General features: G+C 62.8%; 2 protein-coding genes across 5 annotated transcripts; one reads left to right on the forward strand and one right to left on the reverse strand.

The window, feature by feature from the left end:
• Positions 1 to 2,795: 2,795 nt before the first annotated feature.
• Positions 2,796 to 18,425, reverse strand: SPPL2B (signal peptide peptidase like 2B). 4 transcript variants are annotated; one of them, XM_082623691.1, is made up of 15 exons: positions 18,313 to 18,425; positions 13,054 to 13,173; positions 12,113 to 12,295; positions 11,539 to 11,628; positions 10,805 to 10,944; positions 10,133 to 10,275; positions 9,830 to 9,926; positions 8,908 to 9,024; positions 7,103 to 7,184; positions 6,313 to 6,387; positions 6,177 to 6,239; positions 5,992 to 6,091; positions 5,554 to 5,631; positions 3,964 to 4,124; positions 2,796 to 3,187 (listed from the first exon to the last, which is right to left on the reverse strand). In XM_082623691.1, the coding sequence occupies exons 1-15, from the start codon at positions 18,373 to 18,375 to the stop codon at positions 2,930 to 2,932; spliced, it is 1,770 nt and encodes a 589-aa protein (XP_082479817.1). In that variant the 5' UTR covers positions 18,376 to 18,425; the 3' UTR covers positions 2,796 to 2,929. The 4 variants fall into 4 exon arrangements, with proteins under 4 accessions (XP_082479817.1, XP_082479814.1, XP_082479816.1 ...); XM_082623688.1 differs by having other exon boundaries at positions 2,796 to 3,184; positions 10,100 to 10,275; XM_082623690.1 differs by having other exon boundaries at positions 10,100 to 10,275.
• LSM7 (LSM7 homolog, U6 small nuclear RNA and mRNA degradation associated) lies at positions 18,374 to 23,066 on the forward strand (the record flags this gene model as incomplete). The annotated part of the gene is made up of 4 exons (XM_082623692.1): positions 18,374 to 18,538; positions 18,659 to 18,749; positions 21,291 to 21,362; positions 22,818 to 23,066. 4 exons carry the CDS (start codon positions 18,374 to 18,376, stop codon positions 22,958 to 22,960), a joined length of 471 nt encoding a protein of 156 aa, XP_082479818.1. The 3' UTR covers positions 22,961 to 23,066.

A 23,066-nucleotide genomic window follows, 5' to 3' on the forward strand; every position in this document is an offset into this window, starting at 1 on the left:
GAGCCCACGTGGGCAGGTGACCTGGGACACAGGGCAGGGGAGGGGTGCCCGGGACCGGAGGAGCAGATGCTCAGGGCGGGAGACAGCTTGTGGGAGGAGTGTGCATGCGAATAACTACGGTAGTTTATTAAATGAACTTTAAATTTTTGAACAGTTTCAGGCTTATGGAAAAGTTGTGAAAACAGTACTGAGAGCTCCCACATACCTGGCCCCGGGTGCCCATTCCTGACAACTTACTTTAGCGTGGTACGTGGTCACAATCACTAACAATATTCGTTAAGCCCGTGCTCCTGGGGGCCACCGTCCTCCCTCCCCCAGGCCAGCCAAAGGGCTTTCTAGAACTCCAGAACACCTGAGGGTGATAACCCTCTCCGGCCAAGCTCCTAACCTCCTCTCACCTCCCCACCGGTGCCCAAAGCAGCAGCCCCCCAGTGTCCCTCGGGCTGGACAGTCACCCCCTCCAAGCAACCTTCCCTGCCACCTGCCCCCCAAGACAGAGCTGGGGGCCTCTCCCGTGCTGACCCTCAGATAGGCTGCCTTCCCAGACTCACACAGGCATCCCAGGCCTGAGCGGACGCCTGGCACACAGCAGGCATGCAATGAACCAGTGAGTGAATGAGCAGGTGAATGAATGAGAAATGCATAAGATCTGGTCTACTTAGTGAAAGAAAATCACTGTGCTCACAGCATTGGTTCTCTTTGTAGCTCAAACACAAGACGCTGATGGTGACGTGGCGAGTAGCACAGCCTGGCGTGAGCCTGGAGGCGCTGGCCCCAGAGACTCGACTTCTCTGTGTGTAAAGCTGAAACACGCCAGCACACGGGCCCCCGCCCCACACACGGCCTGAAATCCTCACCACCTGTGCTCCTGCAGGCCGGGGTCTGATTGCTGGGGCCGCCACCTGTCTTTGCTCAGCTGCTTGCTAAGCAAGGGCTTTACGTTTTTGAATAGTTGTAAATGAGAGTATTTTGTGACCTGTGAAAATGACACCAACGCACATTTTGGCGTCCACCAAGTTTTTGGCCACAGTCACGCCTGTCTGCTTACACGTTGTCTGATGCCTCTGGCTACACAGCTGGGTTGACCGGTTGTGACAATGACCATGTGGCCCAAAAAGGCCCAAACATTGACCGTCTGGCTCTTTACAAAAAGTCCGCAGGCCCTGCTACAGGTGACTCCCTCCGTGGTTCTTAGATCATCACAGACAAGCTGACAGTATCCAAACGCAGGCAACAGCAGGCTCCGCTACCCTCCCCTCCCCTCACGAGGACCCCGCACGAGTAAAGACAAGTAGCCACAGGCGGCAAAGCTGAAACCCCACTTGGGCGGCACCAGTGGCCACAGGCTGCGGGTTTGCTCCAGAAACCTCCATCCACACAGGAATTCCTGCAGGCTGAAGGCCACCAGGGCCCAGCCCGGCCCCCCCAACGAGGGCTTCCCCACAACGCCCCCGAGCCCCGCCCCCCACCCCCAGCTCGCTGCACCACAGAAAAGGCAAAGACCCGGCCGTAAGTATCAAAAGCTGTGTTTAATTATAAGATTCAAACAGAAGCAAGGCAAAAACTGCAAACTGAAACTTCAGGAACTAACATCCGCCTTTGAATTCCTTGACGTTTGTCAAACCTCCGAAACAGAAAAAAGAGAGGTTCCGCGCTCTTTACCGACATACAAAATGGCTTAGAGGAAGGCGCAGTCCGTAGAGGGAGGGCGGGGGTCCGCTTGGGCCTCCCCTCCAGGCTGCCCCGTGGCTGCGTCCTGGTCCCGGCCTCTAAGGCCAGGGGCTCCCGTGGGGCTGGGCAGGTCCAGCTGCTCCAGCCCCGCCCTCCCACCGGATCGCCTGTTCTTTTGAGAAACACACAGAAACAGGTGGAAGACGTCTTCTGGTTTTTTGAGGAATAAACATCGTTTCTTCCTCGAGAGGCGTGGCTGAGAGGCGGTGAGTCTGGCTGGCGCTGGTATTGTTTGGAACGGACCGTGGTCGGCCCCCGCCTGCTGTGTGCAGCGCAGCAGCGGCGGAGGGACGCGGAGCCGGCGTGCGGCGTGGACGGGGAGGAGCGGGCCAGGGCCCTGGCGAGCAGCAGCCCCGGGTGCCTTTCCGGGCGCCGGCTCTGTCGCCAGGCGGTGACACGGGGGCCGGCGGCATCTCCGTCGTGAGGTTCAGAGAACCCTGTTCGTGAGGTAGAAAACATAACGCCAGTTCCAGAATATCCTCCCACATTCCAGAAGCTCCCCGTCCCCCGTGCTGGAGTTGGAGGCCGAGGTGCGTGCACTGGATGGGGTGCTGAGAGCGTGCGGGTGCCTGTGGCGAGGGTGGGGGCCGAGTTCTTCTGAGCTGAAAGGCAAGATGGGGCCACCGGCCTGGCACCAGCCCCGCCCCCGAGAGGGGCAGTCCGAAGGGCTCGCACCCCAAGAGGCGACACTACCAGAATTTCAAAAAGTTGTGGCCGTTTATTCAAACATGGAGGAGCTGGAGCACAGGTGCTGGGCGCTTCCGGGCGATGGAAGGGCCGGGCGCAGGGCTCGGCGCTCACCGCGGGCCCCCAAAGCCGCGGCGGGGTCCAGTCCAAACCCCTGGGGGCCCTGCTGGGCAAAGGCGCCCCTCCACCAGGAGCCAGGGCCCCTCCCTCTCCTGGCCCGGACCCGAAGGGAAGCAGCAGCAGGGTAAGCACCAAACTGGGCGTGTCCACGGCCACCGGCGGAGGTGACAGCTCCGCCCTCCCCGGGGCACCACCGCCGCCGGAAGCGGGGCTCGCGCGGGTTTGGCCTCAGCCGGCCGGGGGCTTGACGGCCACGCGAGCTCGGGGCAGCGCTGGGGTCCGGGGTGTGGCCGGGCTGGAGCAGGACGTGCGCATCGGCCAGACCAGAGCACCAAGTTGAGGGCCGCGTGGGTCCAGTCCCGGGGTGCGGGGGCCGAGTCTGCGCCCTCCCCTAGGCCGAGGGGCCGGAGGCGAGGCCGGCCGGACTCTCGGGCTCCTGGGGGGGCGCGCCGGCCTCGCTCTCCTCGGGCGCGGACGGCTCCAGGGGCTGCTCCGCGGGCGGAGGGGACGGGGCCGCTTCTTGGCCGGGAGGCTGCCGGGAGGGGGCGGCGTCGGAGTCCGCCGGGGGCTGCGGGCCGTCGGCGGAGTCCGCCTTGGGCTGCGGGCCGTCGGCGGAGGCGGGCGCCCACGGCGACTGAGGTAGGTCCTTCTTGGGGAGGGAGGAAAGAGGCCCGGGTTGGCGGAGCCGCGTGGGGGCTCCGGGCCCAGGAAGGAGCCGCGCTCGCCAGCCGGCACCAGCACCGCATCAGGGCCCCAGGAGGGCCCCGCCCTGCCTTCTCTGGCTTGCTCTCCCTCCGGAACCTTCCAGAACCAATCCACCCGCTCTGCAGCAAAGCCAACGCCTGCCAGGAGGGAGACCTTTGGGGACGGTGGGCACTGAGCCCAGGAAGCCTTCCCGACTCACCAGGTCACAACAGCCACACCACGTGCACAGCGTGTTCACATCTATGCGAACAAGTTACACACACGCCGGAAGTGCTCAGAGCCCCCATCAGGGCAGGACGGGTTTCCTAACAGGGCCCACTAGAGACCCCGCAGGCCCGGAACGCCCTTGAGTTGCGGGGATACAGCGGTCACCCTGCGCTGCACGGGGAGTGGCCTCTTCAGTTTCAGACAAGAACAAGGCCCGGCCCGCCCCCTGCCTGCGACAGAAGTAGCTGGAACCCCAAGTCCAACCAATCCAACCAAATGGGTTAGCAGCGGGGCAGCGGGGCAGCAGCGTCACCCTGAGCCACACCATTAGCACGCGTACCCCTCCCCGCCCTGCAGCCACAGGAGCGCCACACCCAAAGCAAAACCTTCCACAGACGGGACGCGGGCTGGGAGTTTAGTTGTAACGCTAGGAGGTCTTACTCAACTTTAACTCTAGTTAGGGCTTATTAGGCTATTATTTCTCGCAGACATTCATAGCAAACTGGTATTCACCGTAAAGCCGCTGCCCGTCCAGAACATGCCCAGCTCCCTGCGCCAGAGCGCCAGGGCGCAGCTGGTGACGAGCGTGCAGGGCACCAGGTAGAGGAGGGCAGGCTGGCCGCGCTGCATGAGGGCCAGCGCCATGAACGTCACCAGGAGACCGATGCCGTAGGCTGCGGAAGGAGACAGGCAGCATGTTACCCTGGCCAGTCCCAGGCTCACCACCCACTGCTCACAGGGGCAGGAGACGCAGAGCTCGTGCCAGGGCCGTGGCTGTGACCCACGGGCCAGGCCAGCGGGTCCTCCCCACCCACATCTTCCCGGATGCTGGCAGGCGAGAGTGCACGCCCGGGGTCAGCAGGGAAAGAGGAGGGAGCGAGGTCCCAGCCGCTAGACTGGGGAGAGGAAGTGGGCAGCCGCTATGGGAAGGCCTGGAGTCCCGGGAGTGGCTGGAGGAGCTGCAGACGTGCCCCAGTGTCTCATTTTTGTAAGCCTCTAGTTAGAAAAGTAATTTGAACTGAAGTAACGTAGGTACAGAATTAGGAAATCACACCTTTCATAACTGAGTTGTGACCGCATGAAAGCACTGAGCGGTGAGAAGCGTCCACACTTCCTGCTCACCATTCAGCATAAAATAGCGTGTGTTATTTAGGGATGTGTGAGTCCAACGTATAAAGACCCCCGCGCACGTAGAGCACAGGGACGGACATACAACACAGCACACACGAGGGGGAGTTAGAGGGGTCGGCCTGAGCGCAGCGGCGCGGGGCTCACTGTATTAACCTTGCAGCCGAACACGTGCAATTACTCCCAGGTGAAGAGTTACAAAGAAAGACACCGTTTACTGGCACATCCCCTCCGAGGCAACGAGCCCCGTCTCCAGCACCTGCGTCTGCTTGGGCTGCCTGCCCTGCTCCTTACCTCCAGGTTTCCAAGCGATAGGCTTGTGCAGGGAGAGTTCCCGCTTATTGGCTGTGGACTAGCCACCGGTCCTAAAGAAGTGATTCAACCGAGCCAACTACAGGGTTTCAGTGACGGGAACTAGAGGACAATTTGACAAACTGTGGTTCACACGGAGAAAAGCTCTGCAGGCGCATCTGGACGAGCTAATCATGGAGTGTGAACCCAGGGGGCAGGGGCGGGGAGCACGTGTCTGGACCTTCAGGAACCCGGTGGGAAGGGGCGGACGGCAACGGCCCAAAGTACGCCGGGAAGGCTGGCCTGCGTCCGCCTGGCACTGCTGGGGGCCATGGCGGGGCCTCCCCTCACCTGTGTCAGCTGGTGAGGCCTGTGCGCTCTGCACCCCTGCTCGTCCTGAAGAGCTGACCCAGCAGGACAAGAGAACTGGTTTGGACATTTTTAGAAATGATTGGACTCAACAGAAAATGAGAAAACATCCCTTTGGTGTAAATGGCTTTAGTAACAAAGGAAACAAACAGAAGACAAAGGAAAAAAGATGAAGACAAAGAAGACCAAAGAAAAGAGAAACAACGACCACCGTGGAAAGTGACAAGGAGGCCTGTGACGTGGGCGCAGGCCTGTCCCCTACCACCCCGCGGCGGAGGACGGGGCATGGCCGAGCCCCCGGGGCAGCGGGCTTACCGATGGTGCAGGCCACGAAGTAGACCCTGGAGGACTGCACCTGGATGTCGAAGCGGTGGCAGTAGGCCACGAGCAGCCCTGCGGGGGAGAGGCCGTGGGCAGAGGCCGGGCCGCAGCCCCAGCCAGGCACCGGGGGTTTCCCCGGAGGGACCGGGCACCGTGCGTTCCTCCCGGCTCAGGAGGGAGCTGGCCCGGCACCACCCTCGACTCCTGGCAGGTAACCAGACCTCCGGCGAGCGCAAACCCCAGCTCAGAGGCTGCCTGGTGTGGGGAGGGGCCCAGAGGGGGACCCTGGGGGCAATGCGGCTGGGACAGCACCTCCGGGGGACCGCCTCCCTGCCCCCCAGGCCCCACTGGCTCAGCTCTGCCTCTGCCCACCAGCCCCTGTGGCCTGACACCCCCAAGGGCACCCGGGCCACCCAAGCCCGGCCCCAGTACCTGGGACCAGGATGTCCCCGAAGCCCAGGAGGGAGAAGGGCCGGTCACACAGGGCCAGCGGCGAGGCGTTGAGTCTGGGCACCTTGAGCACCATGGGCAGCTGGGGGGAAAGGACAGCGTGTCCAGGACCCGCCAGCGCGCGCTCGCTCCGCCCGCTCAGCACCTCGGCCGCGGGCACCACGTACCTTCTCGTGTGTGGCCGAGTCCGACGGCCCGGTTGCCACCTCCACCATGATGCTGTTCCCACTCTAAGAGAAGGCGGACTGCGTCAGACGGGAACGTGGGGGCCAGGGCGGGGGGGGGGCGGAACCCAGAGCCCACCTTGGTCAGGAAGGGCGTGATGAACACGAAGAAGACGTCATAGATGAACAGCACCAGCAGCAGCAGCGTGCAGGCCTGGGAACGGGGCGTCCTGGGGGCTGTGCTCGGGGACCTCCACCGGCCCTGCCCTCCACCCCGCCCCGCCCGGGGTCCCAGATGCACAGACCCTCCAGGGCGTGTCCCTGCCTCTCCCGGCTCAGAGTCTCCCTGTGGGGACAAAGACTTTAGGAGAAAGTCTCAGCTCAGCACAGGCAGCCTGACCTTCAGTGCCCTGGAGGTAATGTCAGGCCGGAGGCTCAGGGAGGGCGACTTTCTGATGGGACGCTGAAGAGAGACACAGCTGCGACCGGCCAGCTGCAGGTCTGGGCAGGTGACGCCCGGCTTCACGTTTGCCTGTGTGTTTCTAGGTTCCTCCTGCTAGGGTCGGGCCTTGGCCCAGGGTCCCGAGCACTGTGCTTCTGCCCCCTTGGTTTCATCTGGTTTTCCCTCCTCTGTTCACCTCACCAGCAAGGAGGCAGCCCTGCTGCGCGCGCCCGCCCGGGTGTCCCCTCGGCCAGCGGTCACAGACGCTGCCGCCATGCCGGGAGACAACTCTGCACTGATCCTTAAGCCCTGTCCCCAAGAGGGTGGCCAGAGGGACGGATGAGCCAAGACCACACAGCCCACACAGGGCCAGGCTCAGAGTGGAAGGCCCTGGGCAGGGCTGCGTGGCTGGCGGGCACGGGGCTGACCCCAAGAGACCCCGTCCCCTCGTCCGCAGAGCGCCCCTGCCACCACGAGGGGCCCTCACCTTGAACGTGGGGAGGCGGATGGTTTTCAAGGTGTAGAGGCAGAAGGCAATGCCCAGCGCATCCTGAAGGATCCAAGCCCACCTGGAAGGCAGCGCAGCCACCCTCAGGCGGGGTGTCCACCAAGAACCTCCGCCTGCCGGGCCCCACCCCAGCCCTGGAAGCCTCAGCCGCCAAGTCCAAGCTGCCCAGCGCCCAGACGAACCGCAGAGACCCTTATGCAGACAAAGGCAGCGGCCAATGTCCTGAGGCCCATGGGGGGACAGGAGGGGCAGCAACGGCCAGTAGGAGCAGGAGGTAAACCGACCCCCCAACCCTGACGCCACAGCCAGAGAAAGGCGGGCACGTGTCAGGGCGTCTGTCCCTCTGCAGCAGCGGCTCTCCCACCCAGATCACAGCCCGGGGCAGGGGGTGCAGGGCGAGGGGGGGCCATGCATCCAGCGGATTCAAATTTCTTAAAAAAAAAAAAAAAAATTTTTTTTTTTTCTGGCCGTGCCGCGGGGCTTGTGGGATCCGAGCTCCCCTACTAGAAATGGAACCCGGGCCCTCAGCAGTGAGAGCGTGGAGTCCTAACCACTGGACCACCAGGGAAGTCCCTCAAAAATATCTTTTAAGGGCTTCCCTGGTGGCACAGTGGTTGAGAGTCTGCCTGCCGATGCAGGGGACGCGGGTTCATGCCCCTGTCCGGGAAGATCCCACATGCCGCGGAGCGGCTGGGCCTGTGAGCCATGGCCACTGAGCCTGCGTGTCTGGAGCCTGTGCTCTGCAACGGGAGAGGCCACAACAGTGAGAGGCCCGCGTACCTCAAAAAATAAAAAAAAATCTTTTAAGCAATTCAGAAAAGCAAAACTTGTACCCACCCAGCCAAATGCCACACAGTCTCTGGGGAAATAGGGGCTTGGGGCCCTGAGGACATCATCTGGAGTCCTGGGAAGCAGGGCGCCACCCTTGCTGGGGCCACTTCCGAATTGGGAAGTCAAAGCTGTGTGATGAAGCCGCATGTGATGAGGCTCCCAGCTGGGAAACGGCCCCACAGCCGGCCCCATCCTCCCTGCCCCTCAAGACTCATCAGAGCTTCATCTGAGCGCAGGATGAGAACCTCTCTGGGCCAGGGTGCTGGTGAGAGCAGGGAAGGTTCACCGAGGCCACGTGGGCGCCCAGACATGGCAGAAACCGTGGCCTGTTCTACTTTTATGCGAAGGAGCGAGCCTTCTGGCTTGGATTTAACCGTGAGCGTCCTTATTCTCTTTGTGTACAAAGGACTCAAAATATTTTCACGCTTTCCTTCTGCCAGTTAAATCTGTTGTAGCTCCAAACAGCAGCACAGCCAAGAGCGTTTAACTGCCCCGGGAGAAGCTCAGAGAAAGTGCCAGATGGTGTCAGTGACGGCAGGCGGTGGCACGCTGCCTTGCGGGGGAGGCCCCCCGGGGGGTGGGTGTTGGGAGAAGCAGAGCTAGCTAAGCAGGCAGGCGGGCACCACAACGGAGCGGCGGCCGAGCGGCGCCAGGCCACGTCCAGGCTGCCCCGGAGCACACGGCTCGGCGCCCGGGCAGCAGTGCCGGCGGCATCTCACGCCCAGATTGCGATCGCAGATCCCGGGGCACCGGACAAGCCACAGGGCAGCCAGGGCCAGGCCTGGACGGCGTGCAGCCACTGCGTCCAGAGCACTGACAGGAGAGCCTTTCATAACCGGGAGCTGGCCCGGCTCCAGGCGCCCCGAGCGGAGGGCTCGGGGAGTCGCAGGAAGGTCAGAGCACCCGAGGACAGCTGCACCCACCCCCAGCAGGGCCTCCAGGGCTGCACTCACTGGTCCTCGTTCCGGAAGACACCCCACACCACACTGACGGCCACGCACAGCAGCGCCAGGAGCAGCGTGCGGACCTGAGGGCGCTTGTGGAAGTAGGGCAGGCTGTTGTCGGGGACCCTGAGGGCGGGCAGGCGGGTGGGGAGGTCAGCGGCCTCTGACCCTCACAGCCCCGCCTCTGCCCAGCACCCGGAGGGTCAGCTCAACTCCTGCCCAAAAGCCCGCGGCCTCCCCGTCTGTCCTCCTGCTGTCCGCCGGGCTCTGCTCCCAAGGGCCACCCCTGGCCCTGCCCCTTCCTCTCCTTTACCTTATCTGTTAAACTCACCATCCCTCACCTTTTATTTCTAGAAGGGAGGCTCCCAAGGGCAGGGCAGGGCAGAGCGGGCAGGGGCAGGGCCGTGGGGGAAGCAGACCTCAGCCAGTCGCTAAGCCGACCCCACCCGCAGGAGCCCTCTGTCGGGTGCTGTGACCCCTCTCGCACAGCCCGCCCTGCTCCAGGCCCTCCCCCAACCCCCCTGAACCAAGCTTCCTGACCCCCATCGGACCTCATCTAAACCCTTCTGTTTCCCACCTGCCCCACAAGAACCAGACCAGACCCCTGACCGCAGGGAACCTTCGGAGCCTGGATCAGCAGCACTGCCCGCCTGCTGCCCCCAGCGGTGTACCCCGAGGGGTCCCATGGGCCCTGACCCAGGACGGGAGGCCGGGGGAGGGAGGCCCACCCAGGGGCTGGAGGTGGGGCCGTGAGCCCCCAGCCAGCACGGAGTGGGCGCCTGCTGTAACGCCTGCACCGTGCCAGACTGACCGAGGGCTCAGCAAAGCTGTGGAGCCTCCGGGGGCCGGGTAACGGGAGGTGGGGGCGGACAGGCCACATGGCAGCAGAGGGAGACCCCCGTGAGCAGGTGGGGGTCGCCCGGGGGCTCACCTGCATCTGCAGAACGGCAGCCTCTGGAGGAGCGGTGACAGGCAGCTGTACAGGCCCGTGGAGGAGGCCAGGCAGAAGATGCCAATGATGACGTAGACTGCAGGGCGGGGCGGGCGGTAAGGGGAGCCTGAAGGAGGGCTCTGTGCCTCACTCCCTGGCAGGGTGACCGCCCCATGGGAAGGAAGGGGTAGCCCCAGGCCCCTCCTGGTGAGCCAGCAACAAGGGCCTCCAGCCACCGCCCACCACACGGCCCCTGGACTCCCCCCTCACCCGACGCCCTGAGAGCCGGCGACGGGGACCCACCGAGCTGGTCGTAGAAGTGGTAAAGCAGCACCAGCGTGGAGCAGCACATGACCACAAACACGCAGATCATGACGGGCGTCACGTCCACGGCCTCGTCCTCGTGCTTCTCGGGCCCGTCATCCCGCTTGTGTTTCATGTACCTCCTTGAAAGACGAGAACGGTCTGGGGGACACCCTACCGGCCGGCACCGCTCCCGGGAGCCAAGGACCACAGAGATGGGGAAGGACAGGCTGAGGGACAGCTTGCCCAGAGGTGACCACCATCACCTGCCCCGTCGGCCAGTCCCCCGTCCCTGCCCACCATGTGTACTTGGGGTCCCCCCCGACGGAGCCAGTCCTGCTGAGGTGGGGCTCCGGTCCCCAGGGCCAAGCTGTGGTGTCCGCATGGGGGCCACCCTGGACCCTGGCCCTGCACCAACCCCACCACCGCCCTTCCCTGGGCAGCTGGGGCGAGCTCTCCCGTGGATGTCCCTGCCGGGCTGGGCCCGGGCCGGGAACCCTGAGGGCAGGACAGAATCATGGGGAGCAGGGCCCTCGGGGCTTTCAACAGGTCTCCCGGGTGTTTATAGCAGCTGTTTTCCAGAAGGCTCTCTGGGCGTGCGGACTCTCGTGGTTACTTGCCCAGCATTAGGGCTGCCCATCCGGGACGCATGCACACGCGCAGGCCACTCACTTCCTCACGTCCCGGCTCCCGGCCCAGTAGCCTCCGAGGGCAACGGTGCCCACAGCCATGAGGAAGATGATGACCATGTTGTAGTCCAGCATGGGCTCCTTGGGGGCGAACAGCGCCGCCCGTACCACCCGGCCGAACGTCTGCCTCAGGGAACACAAGAGAGCTAAGGTCGGGGGGGCCCACCCGTGCCCACCCGTGCCCTCACCACCCAGAGGGCCGAGGCTGGCCCGCTCGAGGAGCCAGGGGCCGGGAGATCCTGCCTCACCCCACGCCCTCACCCGCTACTCCTGACCCCAGAGAGGGGGGCTCTGCCGGGACGAGATTCACACAGGGCAGGGCGACATGGCCGCGCGCGTGCAGGAACACAGACCCTGCCCCCAGACACGCATGAGTGAACGAGGGGGGACGTGGCCTGGGAAGCGGCCCAGAGACGGACGGTGGGTCCCTTGGGGGAGACGCGAAGCCTGCAGGGGGGAACCTGGCCATCCCCGTGTCACTGTGTGCTGCAGCTCGCCTGCTCCAGACCCAGCTCCCCAAATCAACGACGCACCGGTCTCTGGTCAGACAGGGCCGGGCCGGGCGAGGGGCCGGGCAGGCCCGAGCAGGGGGGGACGCTCAGGGTCTCTGGCATAGGGGAGGGCTGGGGTCTCCATTCCTGACGTTCACAGCACTGCGGGCACACCGTGTCCTCAGGCCCTGGGCCCAGCTGCAGACAGGATTGGGGACGAGCCTACCTCGAAAATGTCCAGCATGTCTTTGTAGCTGAGCAGGGCCACAGGTATGCCGATCTCGTCGTACTGCGTCTTGTTGCCTCCTGGGGGGACCTGGGGGAGGCGGGGAGAGGGCGGCTGGACGGCTTAGCAAGGCCCACCCAGGGCGGGGCAGGCCGCCAAGCGCTCCTGACGGTGCGGCCCGCAGTGCCAGCTCTCCCCGAGGGGGCGGAGGAGTCCTGCGTGTATGTCGGGGTCCTCGGGGGCCAGGTGGGAGGGCCACACCGCCTTGAGGGCAGGCCTGCGGGCTCGGCCCCTCCCTCTGGGGGAGGGCAAGCTCCCCTCCCCTCTCAACCCTGGGCTTGGGTGACACCGGTCAGCCCTGAAGGGCCTGAGGGAGAGGGTGGCACGCGGCCCATGCCACCCGCTCCTCAGGTGGCAGGCCCAGAGCTCCACCCCAGGCCTTGTCGGACCCCAGCACCACCCTGGGACAGGGCCCCTCCAAGGCCACAGGTAGGAAACCAGACTCTTCGTCTACCCTGGCCCGACCCTGCCCCCCAGGGCCCCCAGCTGCCCAGGAGGGGCCTGGCGGCCGCACCAGCGTCTCCTTGCTGATGATGAGCAGCCCACGCGCCCCGCTGCCCTGGGCCAGCCGCACTTTCTCGTAGAAGGTGCAGTTCCCCCGCGCCACCAGGGGGATCTGGTTACTGAAGCCTTTGGCAGGCAGGTCGGCTGGAGAGCAGAGCACGGAGGTCGTCCAGTCCCGCACCTGCAGAAGAGACTGCAGGAGGGTGGCCTTCACGTGAGCCGCTCCAGGGGAGCCGGGGCACACAGCGTCCTCGGGGAGACAGGTCGGCGGAGGCCACTGCAGCGACCACCACCCCTACGCAGCCTCACCTCAAGCCCACAGGGTCTCAGCCCCGCACACACGCGCGCACACACACGCACGTGCACAAGCGTGTGCGCACACCCACCCTGAGCACAAGGCAGACGGGAGGGGTACAGGGCGGCGTGTGCTCAGGAACCCTCCCCGCCTCTCTCGAGCCCGTCACAAACAGCACAAAGCGCGGGCGGGAGTGCTGGCCTTCGTTCCACCCGCCAAGCCAGGCACTGGGCACCCTGAGTCCCTCTGGGAGGAGTGAGGCCAGAGCAGGGAGCAGACCGTCCGGGCTACCCCAAAGATGGGGCCGGGCACGGCCCCTCCCGTCACTCCTCTCACCAGCCGCCCCAGCCCAGCACGGACGGGTGGTGGGGGGAGCCTGGCCGGCGTCCCCGCCAGGGGCTGGCCCTCGGCAGCGCCCTGACATCTTTTATTCATGACCGAGGAAACCCGGGCCCCGAGAGTTTGGGGAGCTCCTCTGGGGACACATCCCACCTCCGTTTCCCAGCAGAGGCCCTTCCTCCGTCCTCAATGGCTCTCCGCAAGACCCGTCCTCCAGAGGCCCTCGGGAGACCCAGGGGAGGAGTGGAGGGAGGGCGGCAAGCAAGACAGACAAGACCCTGCGTCGGGAGGGGGCGCCCGCGCTGGCCAGTACTCACTGCTTTGCTGAGGTCGAGCGGCAGGTGGGCCCACTGCGGGTTGTAGAGGATGCAGTAGTCTTTGCCTTTGGGGCCCCCAGTCTCGGACACCACGTGCACCATGCCGTACTCACAGGCCACCTGGACAGGGGGCATCGGTCAGAGAGCCGACATGAGGCCGGCCCACAGCACGACCTGGCTTGGATGGTCCCTCGCTCCGACAGCACAGGTGGGGTACAACTGTCACATCTTAGAGGGGGGACACGATGAGGAGGGCAGGGCTGAGCCTCCTCAGGGAGACCTGGGCACTGACAGTGGCCATGTCAGGTCCCCTCCCTGTGGCTCCAGTGGCAGGAGCGGGGGAGTCCTCCTGGGACTACAGCGAGAACAAGAGCCCCACGCCACTGCCATAAGGCAAGAAGGGGACGGGGAGAGTCAGCGGTGCCCCAGCAGGTTCCAGGCTCCCCGACGGGCTCCCGGGAAAACAGCCGACAGGCCCCCACCCAGCGAGGCCAGCAGGCTCAGGGCAGAAAGGGGGCGGTGGAGGCCAGGTCACGTGACCAGCACCTGCTGGGCCACAGGCCGGTGGGAACCCCTGGGTCAGAACCTTGGCCTTCCCTGCTCGGACGCGCGGCAAGACGTGGACAGTGCGAGAGGCAGGGCTGCTCTGGGTAGGGGGTCTTCATGACAGATGGCGTCACCACGACCCCAGCAGGGCCCAGGCAGCTGACAGAACCTCCTCCCCAGCACGTCCCGAGCAAGTAGAGCAGCGCTCCCGATGGGCACGGGCAGCAGAAGTGCCCGGCTTCCTGGCCCACTACTCCCAGGAGGGCGACAAGGCCTCCAGTTCCTCCTGCCCAGGCCCGCCAGGCAGCAGGTTGCTCGTGGAGGGTCCCACAGAGTCCACATGGACCCCGCCCGCTCTGACATGGAGCAAGGTCGAGGGCAGCTGGCTGACTGCGGAGGACAGGGCGGGCTGGGCACACGGGCCATCGGGGCCTTTGCTCCCAGTGTGAATTCAGAGTGGGGTAGAGGGGCAGGCCCAGAGTCCTTGGAACTCCAGCCCCTCCGCTGAGGGCAGCGGGGTGGCCAGGGCCTGGGAGCGGCTTTATCTACATGAGAAACCAGTACCGCACATGAGTGTCCCCCCTGCCTGCTCGTCCCTCTCCCGCCTGGACCGCTGCGTCCCTGACGGGGCTGCTTCCTCCTATAGGCCGGGCTCAGCTACGGAGCCCCCGCGAGGACCTCAGCCCCAGCGGGTCTCATGCTGTCTGGCCCAGGTCTGGGCTGCTCCCCGGGGCTGTGGGACCTGCGAGGGAGGAGGGGTCCCAGAGAGGGCCTTGAGCAGGGAGCCTGGCCATGCCATGCCCACAGGGGCCTGGGCCCACCCCAGCCCCTTGGCTTCTTGGAGCTGGAGGGGTCCAAGTGGACCCCAACTCTGCACACTCCGGCTCCCAGGGCTGTCCCTCTGTACCGCCCGGAGGCCGAGACAGAGACTGCACCCCTTGGTGACAACAGGCAGTAGCCTGTCTGTGCAGGGACAGACCCCCACCCCCATCTGGCCTTCTCAAGTTACAGGCGGTGGTGCTCCGACTCAGCTGGGGTCCCGAGGGGCCTTGGCCCCGACAGCAGGCCTGGGGCACAAACCAGCTCAGAAGGCCAGGCCCTCTGTGAATGCGTAACGGGGCCCAGCCGCTCCGGGAGCTTCTCCCCACAGGCCCACATCTGCTGGCGGCGTGGAGAGAAACCGGGGCCCCCACTGCCCCTGCCCAGCGCTTTGGTTTGTCGCCTGGAGTGAGGTGCCGACAGCCAAATGGGCTGCTGGGTATGCTCAGTGAGGCTGTGTTTGCAGGGCACATGGGCACTGCCACCAGCGCTCAAGGGAGGGAAGCGTGGTATCCTCCCCACCCGCCCCTGCCTGGCCAACCTCGTTCCCTCAACCAGAGGTAGGACATGGAGCCCCCTCTTCCGGGTTCTCCCCACCAGGCTGCCCCCAAGTACAGTGCCCAGCCCTGGGCCCCCACCCCAGGTCAGCCCTGCCCTGCCCCCACCTTGGGCCACTGCAGGGGTTCTGTGATCCCTCAACCCCCAGGCCGAATCCGGCCCACCTTCTGTGTTTGTCAGTAAAGTTTTATCATAACATGTCTGCCTGGTTGCTGAACGTAGGGTAGGGCCTATGCTGCTCTCTGCAGAGCCGGGGAGTTACAACAGAGGCCATGTGGCCTGAAAAGCCACAAATACTGTCTGGCCCTTTGGAAAATGTTTGCTGACCCCTGGTCTATGGGATCCGAGTTGCTGGTGAAAACTGTCGGTTGTATAAAATGGGAACGACTAGAAGCATTTGTTTTTAAAAAGTCGCCGAGAAGCACAAGGGCGCACTTCACAGCTCTCCCCTCACCACGTGCACAACTGGCTTTCTGTTAAGAAATAAGCCTGGGCTTGTATCAAACACCCGAGAACACAGTCTCGCCGTGAACACTGTCTCCTCCCCGGGGAGTTAAAGGGCTAGGAGGAGTTCCTCCAAAGGGCCCAGGGCTGTGAGTGTCCCCCCACTTTCCAGCACGGCCCATCCCAGTTTGGAGGATGAGAAACAGCTGGGGCTACCGAGGACAGGCCATCTCCCGATGCGCCACAATCATATCGAGCTCAGGAACTCCTAGGGAAACTATGCTTCAAGATGACGGTGAAAGCATCCATGTCAGGGGACTCTGAAAGAAGCTAAGGGGTCCAGACGGGGAGCAGTCTTCCTAAGACTTGGTGAATTCTAGAAGGGGCTAATTAGGACCTGGGAAGCTTAGGTGGAGGAAAGTGGGAGGGGTGAAGGGGCAGGAGGAGGGGGCAGGCAGGGAGAACGCCACTGTGTTCAGATCTGCCGAGTAACAGGCCCCACATGGGCTGTTATGTGCACAACTTACAGCAACTGGGCAGGGTCACAGAATGGTAGGGAATGAGTTTCGAGCTGTGAGCAATCAGCCTCCCGCCCCGTGGAGAGCTGGCCTTACCAGGGCGCCATGAAGAACCACACGCAGGGTTCTGTCCTGGGAAGGGCTGGCCCAGGTGCTCTCCCGCTCGCTTCTACACTCTACTTGGCTCCCCACGCTCAGGGTAAAGTTCCAAATCCTCAGCCAGCTGGGAATAAAGTCCAAATGTCCCAGCACCCAGCTCCGACCAGCCCAGTCTGCTCCCCTGGACTCCAGCTCGGAGAAGCCACACGTTCAGCCTGCCCTTTACCCCCAACGCCTGGAGCCACTCCCACTGCTGCTCCCTCCATGGCCTTCCCTGCAAGGGCACCTGAAGGGCCTCCACTGGGATGACACCTTCCTCAGGTGTAACCATTGGATTATCCTACACGCCAGCTGTAGTGGACCCTAACCATCTCCAAGTAAATCATCAGCTCTCGAGGGGTAAGGGGGAGGGATAAATTGAAAGACTGGGATTGACACATACACACTACTATATATAAAATAGATAAGTAATAAGGACCTACTGTATACTCAGGGAATTCTTCTGAATACTCTGTAATGACCTATATGGGAAAAGAATCTAAAAAAGAATGAATATATGTATGTATAACAGATTCACTTTGCTGTACGCCTGAAACTAACACAACATTGTAAATCAACTATACCCCAATAAGAATTAAAATAAATAAATCTATTATTTAAAAAAAAATCATCAGCTCTCACACCTCCGGCCCTGCTCCCATCACCTGCAACAACCTTCTCTACCTTCTTGACCTAGCAAACGCCCACTCATCCTTCAGATCGCCCCTCAGGCACCTCTGCTTCTGAAAAGCATTCCTAGAACAACTGCGTCCCATTGCTTGGCCCTCATTTGAAATATCTGGAGAGTTAAAGTCCCTGCCTCCAAATGCTCAGACTGCTGGGGAAGATGAGTGAACAGGGCTGGGGGAAGTACAGGGGGCTGGCAAAGCAGCTGGGGAGGGGGCGTCCCAGAGAGCTTCTGGGAGGGAGGGACAGCTAAGCTGAGACCAGAAGCATAACCGGGGAATTCAGGGAAACAGAGACCAGCGAGCAGAGTGCCTTCAAGACACTAGAGCTGGAGAGAACGCGAAGCTTCCTGACAGCCAGATCACAAAGGCCTCCTAAATGTGCCAGGAAGCCACCAGAAGGCTCGCATCTGGACAGAAGACACACTTTTTTTTTTTTTTTTTTTTTTTTTTTTTTTGCGGTACGCAGGCCTCTCACTCTTGTGGCCTCTCCTGTTGTGGAGCACAGGCTCCGGACGCACAGGCTCAGCGGCCATGGCTCACGGGCCCAGCCGCTCCACGGCATGTGGGATCCTCCCGGACCAGGGCACGAACCCGTGTCCCCTGCATTGGCAGGCGGACTCTCAACAACTGCGCCACCAGGGAAGCCCACAAGACACACTTTGAAAGGGATCACTCCTGCAGTGTTGAGAATGAACTGGACAAAAGTAGCCACGGGAGAACGCCAACCGCCTGGAGCAGAGGTGGGGGCACTGGAGCAGAAGGGTCAAGGTTAACGGCCCAGTTTGTAGGGCTGTTGAGGGGCGGGTATTTCCTGACCTGTGGAACCTGGCGGGGAGAGGGAGGATTTGGAAATAAAAGATGCGCTTATGACAACGTACATCAGCCATTTCCTGGTCGCCCCCCCCCCAGCCGCTAGCACTGGAGACCCTGAAGGTTTAGTGACAAACAAGTAGCATGCTGCGCGCTCGTGTTCCCCTACATCGTTTTGCTGACTCTGCACTGTATACTTATCTTCCTTTTGCAGACGAGTAACGGACGCTCAAAGCGGGAAACTCCCTTGCCAAGGTCACGGGAGCAAAAGATGGGGCGGCGATTCGACCCCACTCCAGGGTTGGGCTCCTGGCCGCTTCCCGACACTACCAGACACTGGGTGCCGCGCTCGACAGTTTACCACAACCACGGGGAAAGGGAGTAGTATGGCACTCAAGGGGAAACTGAGGCTCAGAGAGGGGTAGCCCCCCGGCCAAGGCCACGGAGCCAGAGAGGGGCGTCCCCGGCGGCGGTGGGAGACCCCGAGACAGACCAGCAGGGGCCGAGGCGGGAGCGGGTGACGCTGTGGCTGAGAAGGACTTCCAGGCGGGGAAGGGAGACGGGCCGGGCAAGGTCACGACCGAGCCCCGGGCCAGCGGGCCGCCCGCGCGCGGGGCGCGGATCCCCTAAACTGGCCCCAGGCCGGGCCGGGCGGGATCCTGCGCGGGGCCGGGGTGGGGGGCGAGGGGCCGGGGCACCGCGGCCGGCGAGGCCGGCGGGGTCAGCGCCGCCCTCACCTGGGCCGCGAGGAGGAGGAAGGCCGCCGCGAGCCGCGCCAGCGCCGCCGCCGCCGCCGCCATGTCGCCCGGTCCCAGCCTCAGGCGTCGCCAGATGTTTCCCAGCAACGCCCCGGCGCACCGCGCCGCACAGGCGCCTTGCGCCCGCAGCGCATGCGCGCGGGGCAGGGTACAACGGGCGCGGCGGCGGCTCCTGCGCACAGCGACGCGGCCGGGCAAGATGGCGGTGAGCGCGCGGCGCGGCTGGCGGGGTTGGCGCCGCTGTCGGGGTTGGATGGGCTGGCGGGGCTGGCGGGGCGGAGTCCGGCCGCGCTCCCCGCCTCACAGAGCTCTGTTTCCCCTGCAGGACAAAGAGAAGAAAAAGAAGGAGAGCATCTTGGACCTGTCCAAGTACATCGACAAGACGATCCGAGTGAAGTTCCAGGGAGGCCGAGAAGGTGAGGCCCCTCCTCCCGCCCCCTCCACGGTCCACGAGGAGTAACGGGCGGCGGTACCGATAACGGATGCCTGGGCTGCGCTTTAAGCGCTAGGCTTGGACAACTCGTGCTGGCCTGACGGCGCCGGCAGGTAGGAATGGTTATGCCCCTTTTGCAGGTGGGGAAACTGAGGCACGCAAAGGGTCCCCAACCTCACCGGAAGCTACAGTGGCTGGGATTCACGGCTCTGCTTCCTGTGGGTCCTGCCTCACTCAGGCGGCTGTCCCAGCTCCTCACGGGTCGTCCTGCACCTGAGGGTTTCTCAGGCTCGGCGCTGCTCACGTTGGGGCCGCATTTTTCTCCGTTGGGGGCCGTCCTGCTCCCACCCACTCGGTGCCAGGAGCCGCCTAGTCGTGACGTCCCAGACATGGCCTAGTGTCCCCTGGGCGGCAGAATTGCCCCAGTTGCGAACCACGGCCCTATGGTCAGTTTCCACCAAGCTGCCTTAAGGGTTTGTTTAAAACAAATCTCGTCTCCTTGTTCACGGTTGTTCCAGGGTAACGGGATGAACGTTTTATACCTGAGTACTGCAGGGAGCTCTCGACTGCTCTGGGAAGCTTTCCCTGACCCCCACGCCTCCACCCCAGTTCAGGCCCCTGTTGTTATAAGTTCCTGGTAGCACCTGTCACAGTTTGCGGCTTTATGTTGTTATTGTGAGGCTTTAACTCTGAATTTGCTGTTAGAGTCTGATGCGAAGACGGCAGGAATGATGCTGCAGGGTTATGCGGGGACCGCTGCTCATGGCACAGCCCCAGCTCACTGGTTGTGGGACTTTGGGCAAGTTGCTACCCTCTTTGAGCCTCAGTCTCCTCACTTGTCAGAGGTTATTAACTCCACCTACTTCAGTAGTGGCACTGAGATTAAAGTTTAAAGCAGGTAACGTGTTTTTCTTTTTTTTTAATTAAATTTATTTATTTATTTGTTTATTTTTTGGCGGCATTGGGTCTTCGTTGCTGCGCACGGGCTTTCTCTAGCTGCAGGGGCTGCTCTTCGTTGCGGTGCATGGGCTTCTCATCGCGGTGGCTTCTCGTTGTGGAGCACGGGCTCTAGGCGCGCTGGCTTCAGTAGTTGTGGCACGAGGGCTCAGTAGTTATGGCTCGTGGGCTCTTGAGCACAGGCTCAGTAGCTGTGCCACACAGGCTTAGTTGCTCCGTGGCATGTGGCATCTTCCCAGACCAGGGCTCAAACCCATGTCCCCTGCATTGGCAGGCGGACTCTCAACCACTGCGCCACCAGGGAAGCCCCCGAGGATCGGAATCTTAACAAACACTTGGCACCGTGTTGGCTCTGGGATGTATGAAGAGATGGGGCTCTTGCTTCTCAAGGCGCTAGTGTTCGTTTTCTACGCTTAAACAACATACGTTTTTATCTCACAGCGCCTGTGGTTCCAGACTCTGGGTGCCTCAGGCTCAGGTCTCTGACAAGGTTGCAGTAAAGGAGTGTGTCTGAGAGCCTGTCATCTCAGGCCCAGGGTCCTCTTCCAAGCCTGGGGTCCCCATTTTCTGCCAAGAGTTGGCCAGGGACCCCCTGGGCTCCTAGAGGCTGCTCACCGCCCCTGCCGCAGACTCTGTCCACAGCACTGCACTTCACGTCTTCAAGACCAACAGGAAAATCTCATTTTTGAAATTTCTTTTTTCAGAAAGGGCCCATCCCTTTAACGGCTCACCTATCAGGTCAGGCCTGCCCGGCATAGCCTCTCTTTAGATGCACTGAAAGTCCACCGACTCATGGACGTTAATGAGATCCATGAAGCAGTGTGTCTGTCGCAGCCTGAGTGCAGACTGACGTCCCATCGTGGGTCCCGTCCCACACTGTTGGGGGGGGGGAACGCTGGCTCTGAGCATCCTGCCCGCCTGCTGCACCCCCGTCCTGGTGAGGAGGGCAGACCTGCGGGTGCAGGCTCGCTGCCCGGCTGGGGCCAAGTGCCTGGATGTGTTACTGGATTTGTCACTCTCCGTAACCCCGTTAGGTGGGTGCCTTCATAGTCTTTGTTCTGCAGGGGAGGGTGAGCAGGAGAGGAAGAGGGCCAGGGCGTCGCCCTCAGGCAGGGCTGGTGGACCTGTTCTTTAGGACACCACACAGGAAATATTTGCAGCTGTGCCGGCCAGACGGTCTCTTGTCGCGGCTACTCCACTCTGCCATTGCAGCAGGAAAGCAGCCACAGGCGACATTTCACAAATGAGCATGGCCAGGTGCCAGTTAAACTGTTTACAAAACAGGCGCAGGCGGATTTTGCTGACTGTATCGTGGTGGCGATGGTTTTGGGGTCCGCTGTCACTGCTCCCTGTCTGGGAGCCCTTCCCTTGCTTCCCCCATGGTCTCCCATCTGTCCTGTCCCTGGAGAGGCTGCTCCCACACCTGCATCCGGCTGGGGAGACCCCTCACCGGCGGGGGCACCCTAATCTCACGTGCTGACACCCGGGCACAGCTCGCATCTGCCCAGGATGACTGTTGATCTTAATGCCTGTCTGTCTCTCTTCTCTTCTCGGTGGTTCCGACAAGCCAGTGGAATCCTGAAAGGGTTTGACCCGCTGCTCAATCTCGTGCTGGATGGCACCATCGAGTACATGAGAGGTGAGTGCAGCCCATGGGGCTCGGAGGCGTCCTCGCTGGGCCCTCCTTACTGTTTGTTCCAAAGCTGCTCCGCTGCCACCCAACGGCTGTGTGAACGTGGTGCCTTGTGGATCACGTGGCTGACACATGTGTTGGATCTCCCGCTGTCCTGGCGAGGCTCAGTAGACCATCGTCTCAGGACTTGGTATGAAGTGGAAGTGGAGTATTTTCCGGATCCACTCCTCACCAGCACTGAGCACCCGCTGGGGCTGAGGCGTGCCCAGAGGGGCTGGAAAGATGCTGCGCCCGCCGTGAGAAAGCCGGCTGCCCTGCGGCTCGTCCTGCCCCCTTATCTCCTGCTGTCCCTGTGTGTTAACCCCCGGCTGCTGACAGAGGGCCCCCTCTCCCTTATTCCTTGTTCCCCCAGGTCCCCAGGCCCTTTGCATGGTGGTCAGGCCAACCCTTGCCCATCAGCCAGGAAGTTCTTCAGCTCAGCCTGACCGTAGCATGAAGGGGACCGCAAGGCCTAGGAGAGAAGGGGTGTCTTTTCTGGGGACTGTTGATGTTGAGACACACGTTAGTCTGGTGAAGAGTTAATGGAGCTGCACAGAAGTGTCAAAGGGCCCCCAGGGAGAGGCCCTCTTTGTTGGGGAGCGACCCCATGGGGCCTCTTGTTCTGCCCTCGTCTTCCCTCTTCCCACTGAGTCTGCCCAGAGTCTCCCCCGCTGGGATCCTGGCCTGGCCTCCTTGGGCAGATGACTTTCTGGAAAAGGACAGCCTCACCTCGTGGGGCTGTAGGGAAAACCAAGGGAGCTGGGGTGTGCCTTGCGCTTAGACGGGGCCCGGGCGGAGCAGCCCTGGAGGCATGGCTGCTGTTCCTGCGTCAGAGGCCGCTCCCACCTGGGCCCTGGCTCACTCCTTGGCTGAGTCTGCGCCCTGTTCTCACCCCCAGAACAGCCCTGGGACAGACGCCCTGACGCATGCACACGGTTCCGGGAGGGGAGGGGCAGGCTTGGACAGCTGTCATCCTGCGGGGTCTGGGAGTGGGGAGCCGCACCCCAAGTCGGGCCTCCCCAGCCCGCCATCGTGCAGTAACAGTAATGGAGGCCTCGCCGCCGTGACCTCAGGAGAGCTTTCCTCGGCGTGCCGTCACTTCCCTGGGCCCCTCGCCCCACTGTGAACAGCCCGTTGGCACGGGGGTGAATGGTGGCCCCACAGGGCTTCAAGATTCTGCAGATGGGGTTTTTCTCTGCCGCCCATCTGAGAACTCGGTCTCCGCTGTCCCCCAGGCTGTGTCCTCATTGTAGAAGGAGGACAGGCTGCACGCGGCTGTTTCCAGAGCTCTTCCTGAGCCTCGTGGTCCGTCTCGGGGAGAGGCTGCCAGCTGGCTTGGGAGTGGGGCCCTTGGCCTGTCCTCCCCACCCCCCTGGGCCTCTGAGCCCACGCCGCCTCACTGCCGCCCCTCTTCTTCCGCAGACCCTGATGACCAGTACAAGCTCACGGAGGACACCCGGCAGCTGGGCCTGGTGGTGTGCAGGGGCACCTCCGTGGTGCTCATCTGCCCGCAGGACGGCATGGAGGCCATCCCCAACCCCTTCATCCAGCAGCAAGACGCCTAGCGGCCGGGGCCGCCCCTCCTCCAGGACTCGGGCCACCCATAGGAACGGAACTTTCCTTTTTGTATAGCTTATGTTTTTGTTTTCTTTATAAAATTGCAAACCTCAA

The sequence above is a fragment of the Mesoplodon mirus genome (genome assembly GCF_964341445.2).
Source record: "Mesoplodon mirus genome assembly, chromosome: 5".
In the NCBI taxonomy this organism is placed as follows: domain Eukaryota; kingdom Metazoa; phylum Chordata; class Mammalia; order Artiodactyla; family Ziphiidae; genus Mesoplodon; species Mesoplodon mirus.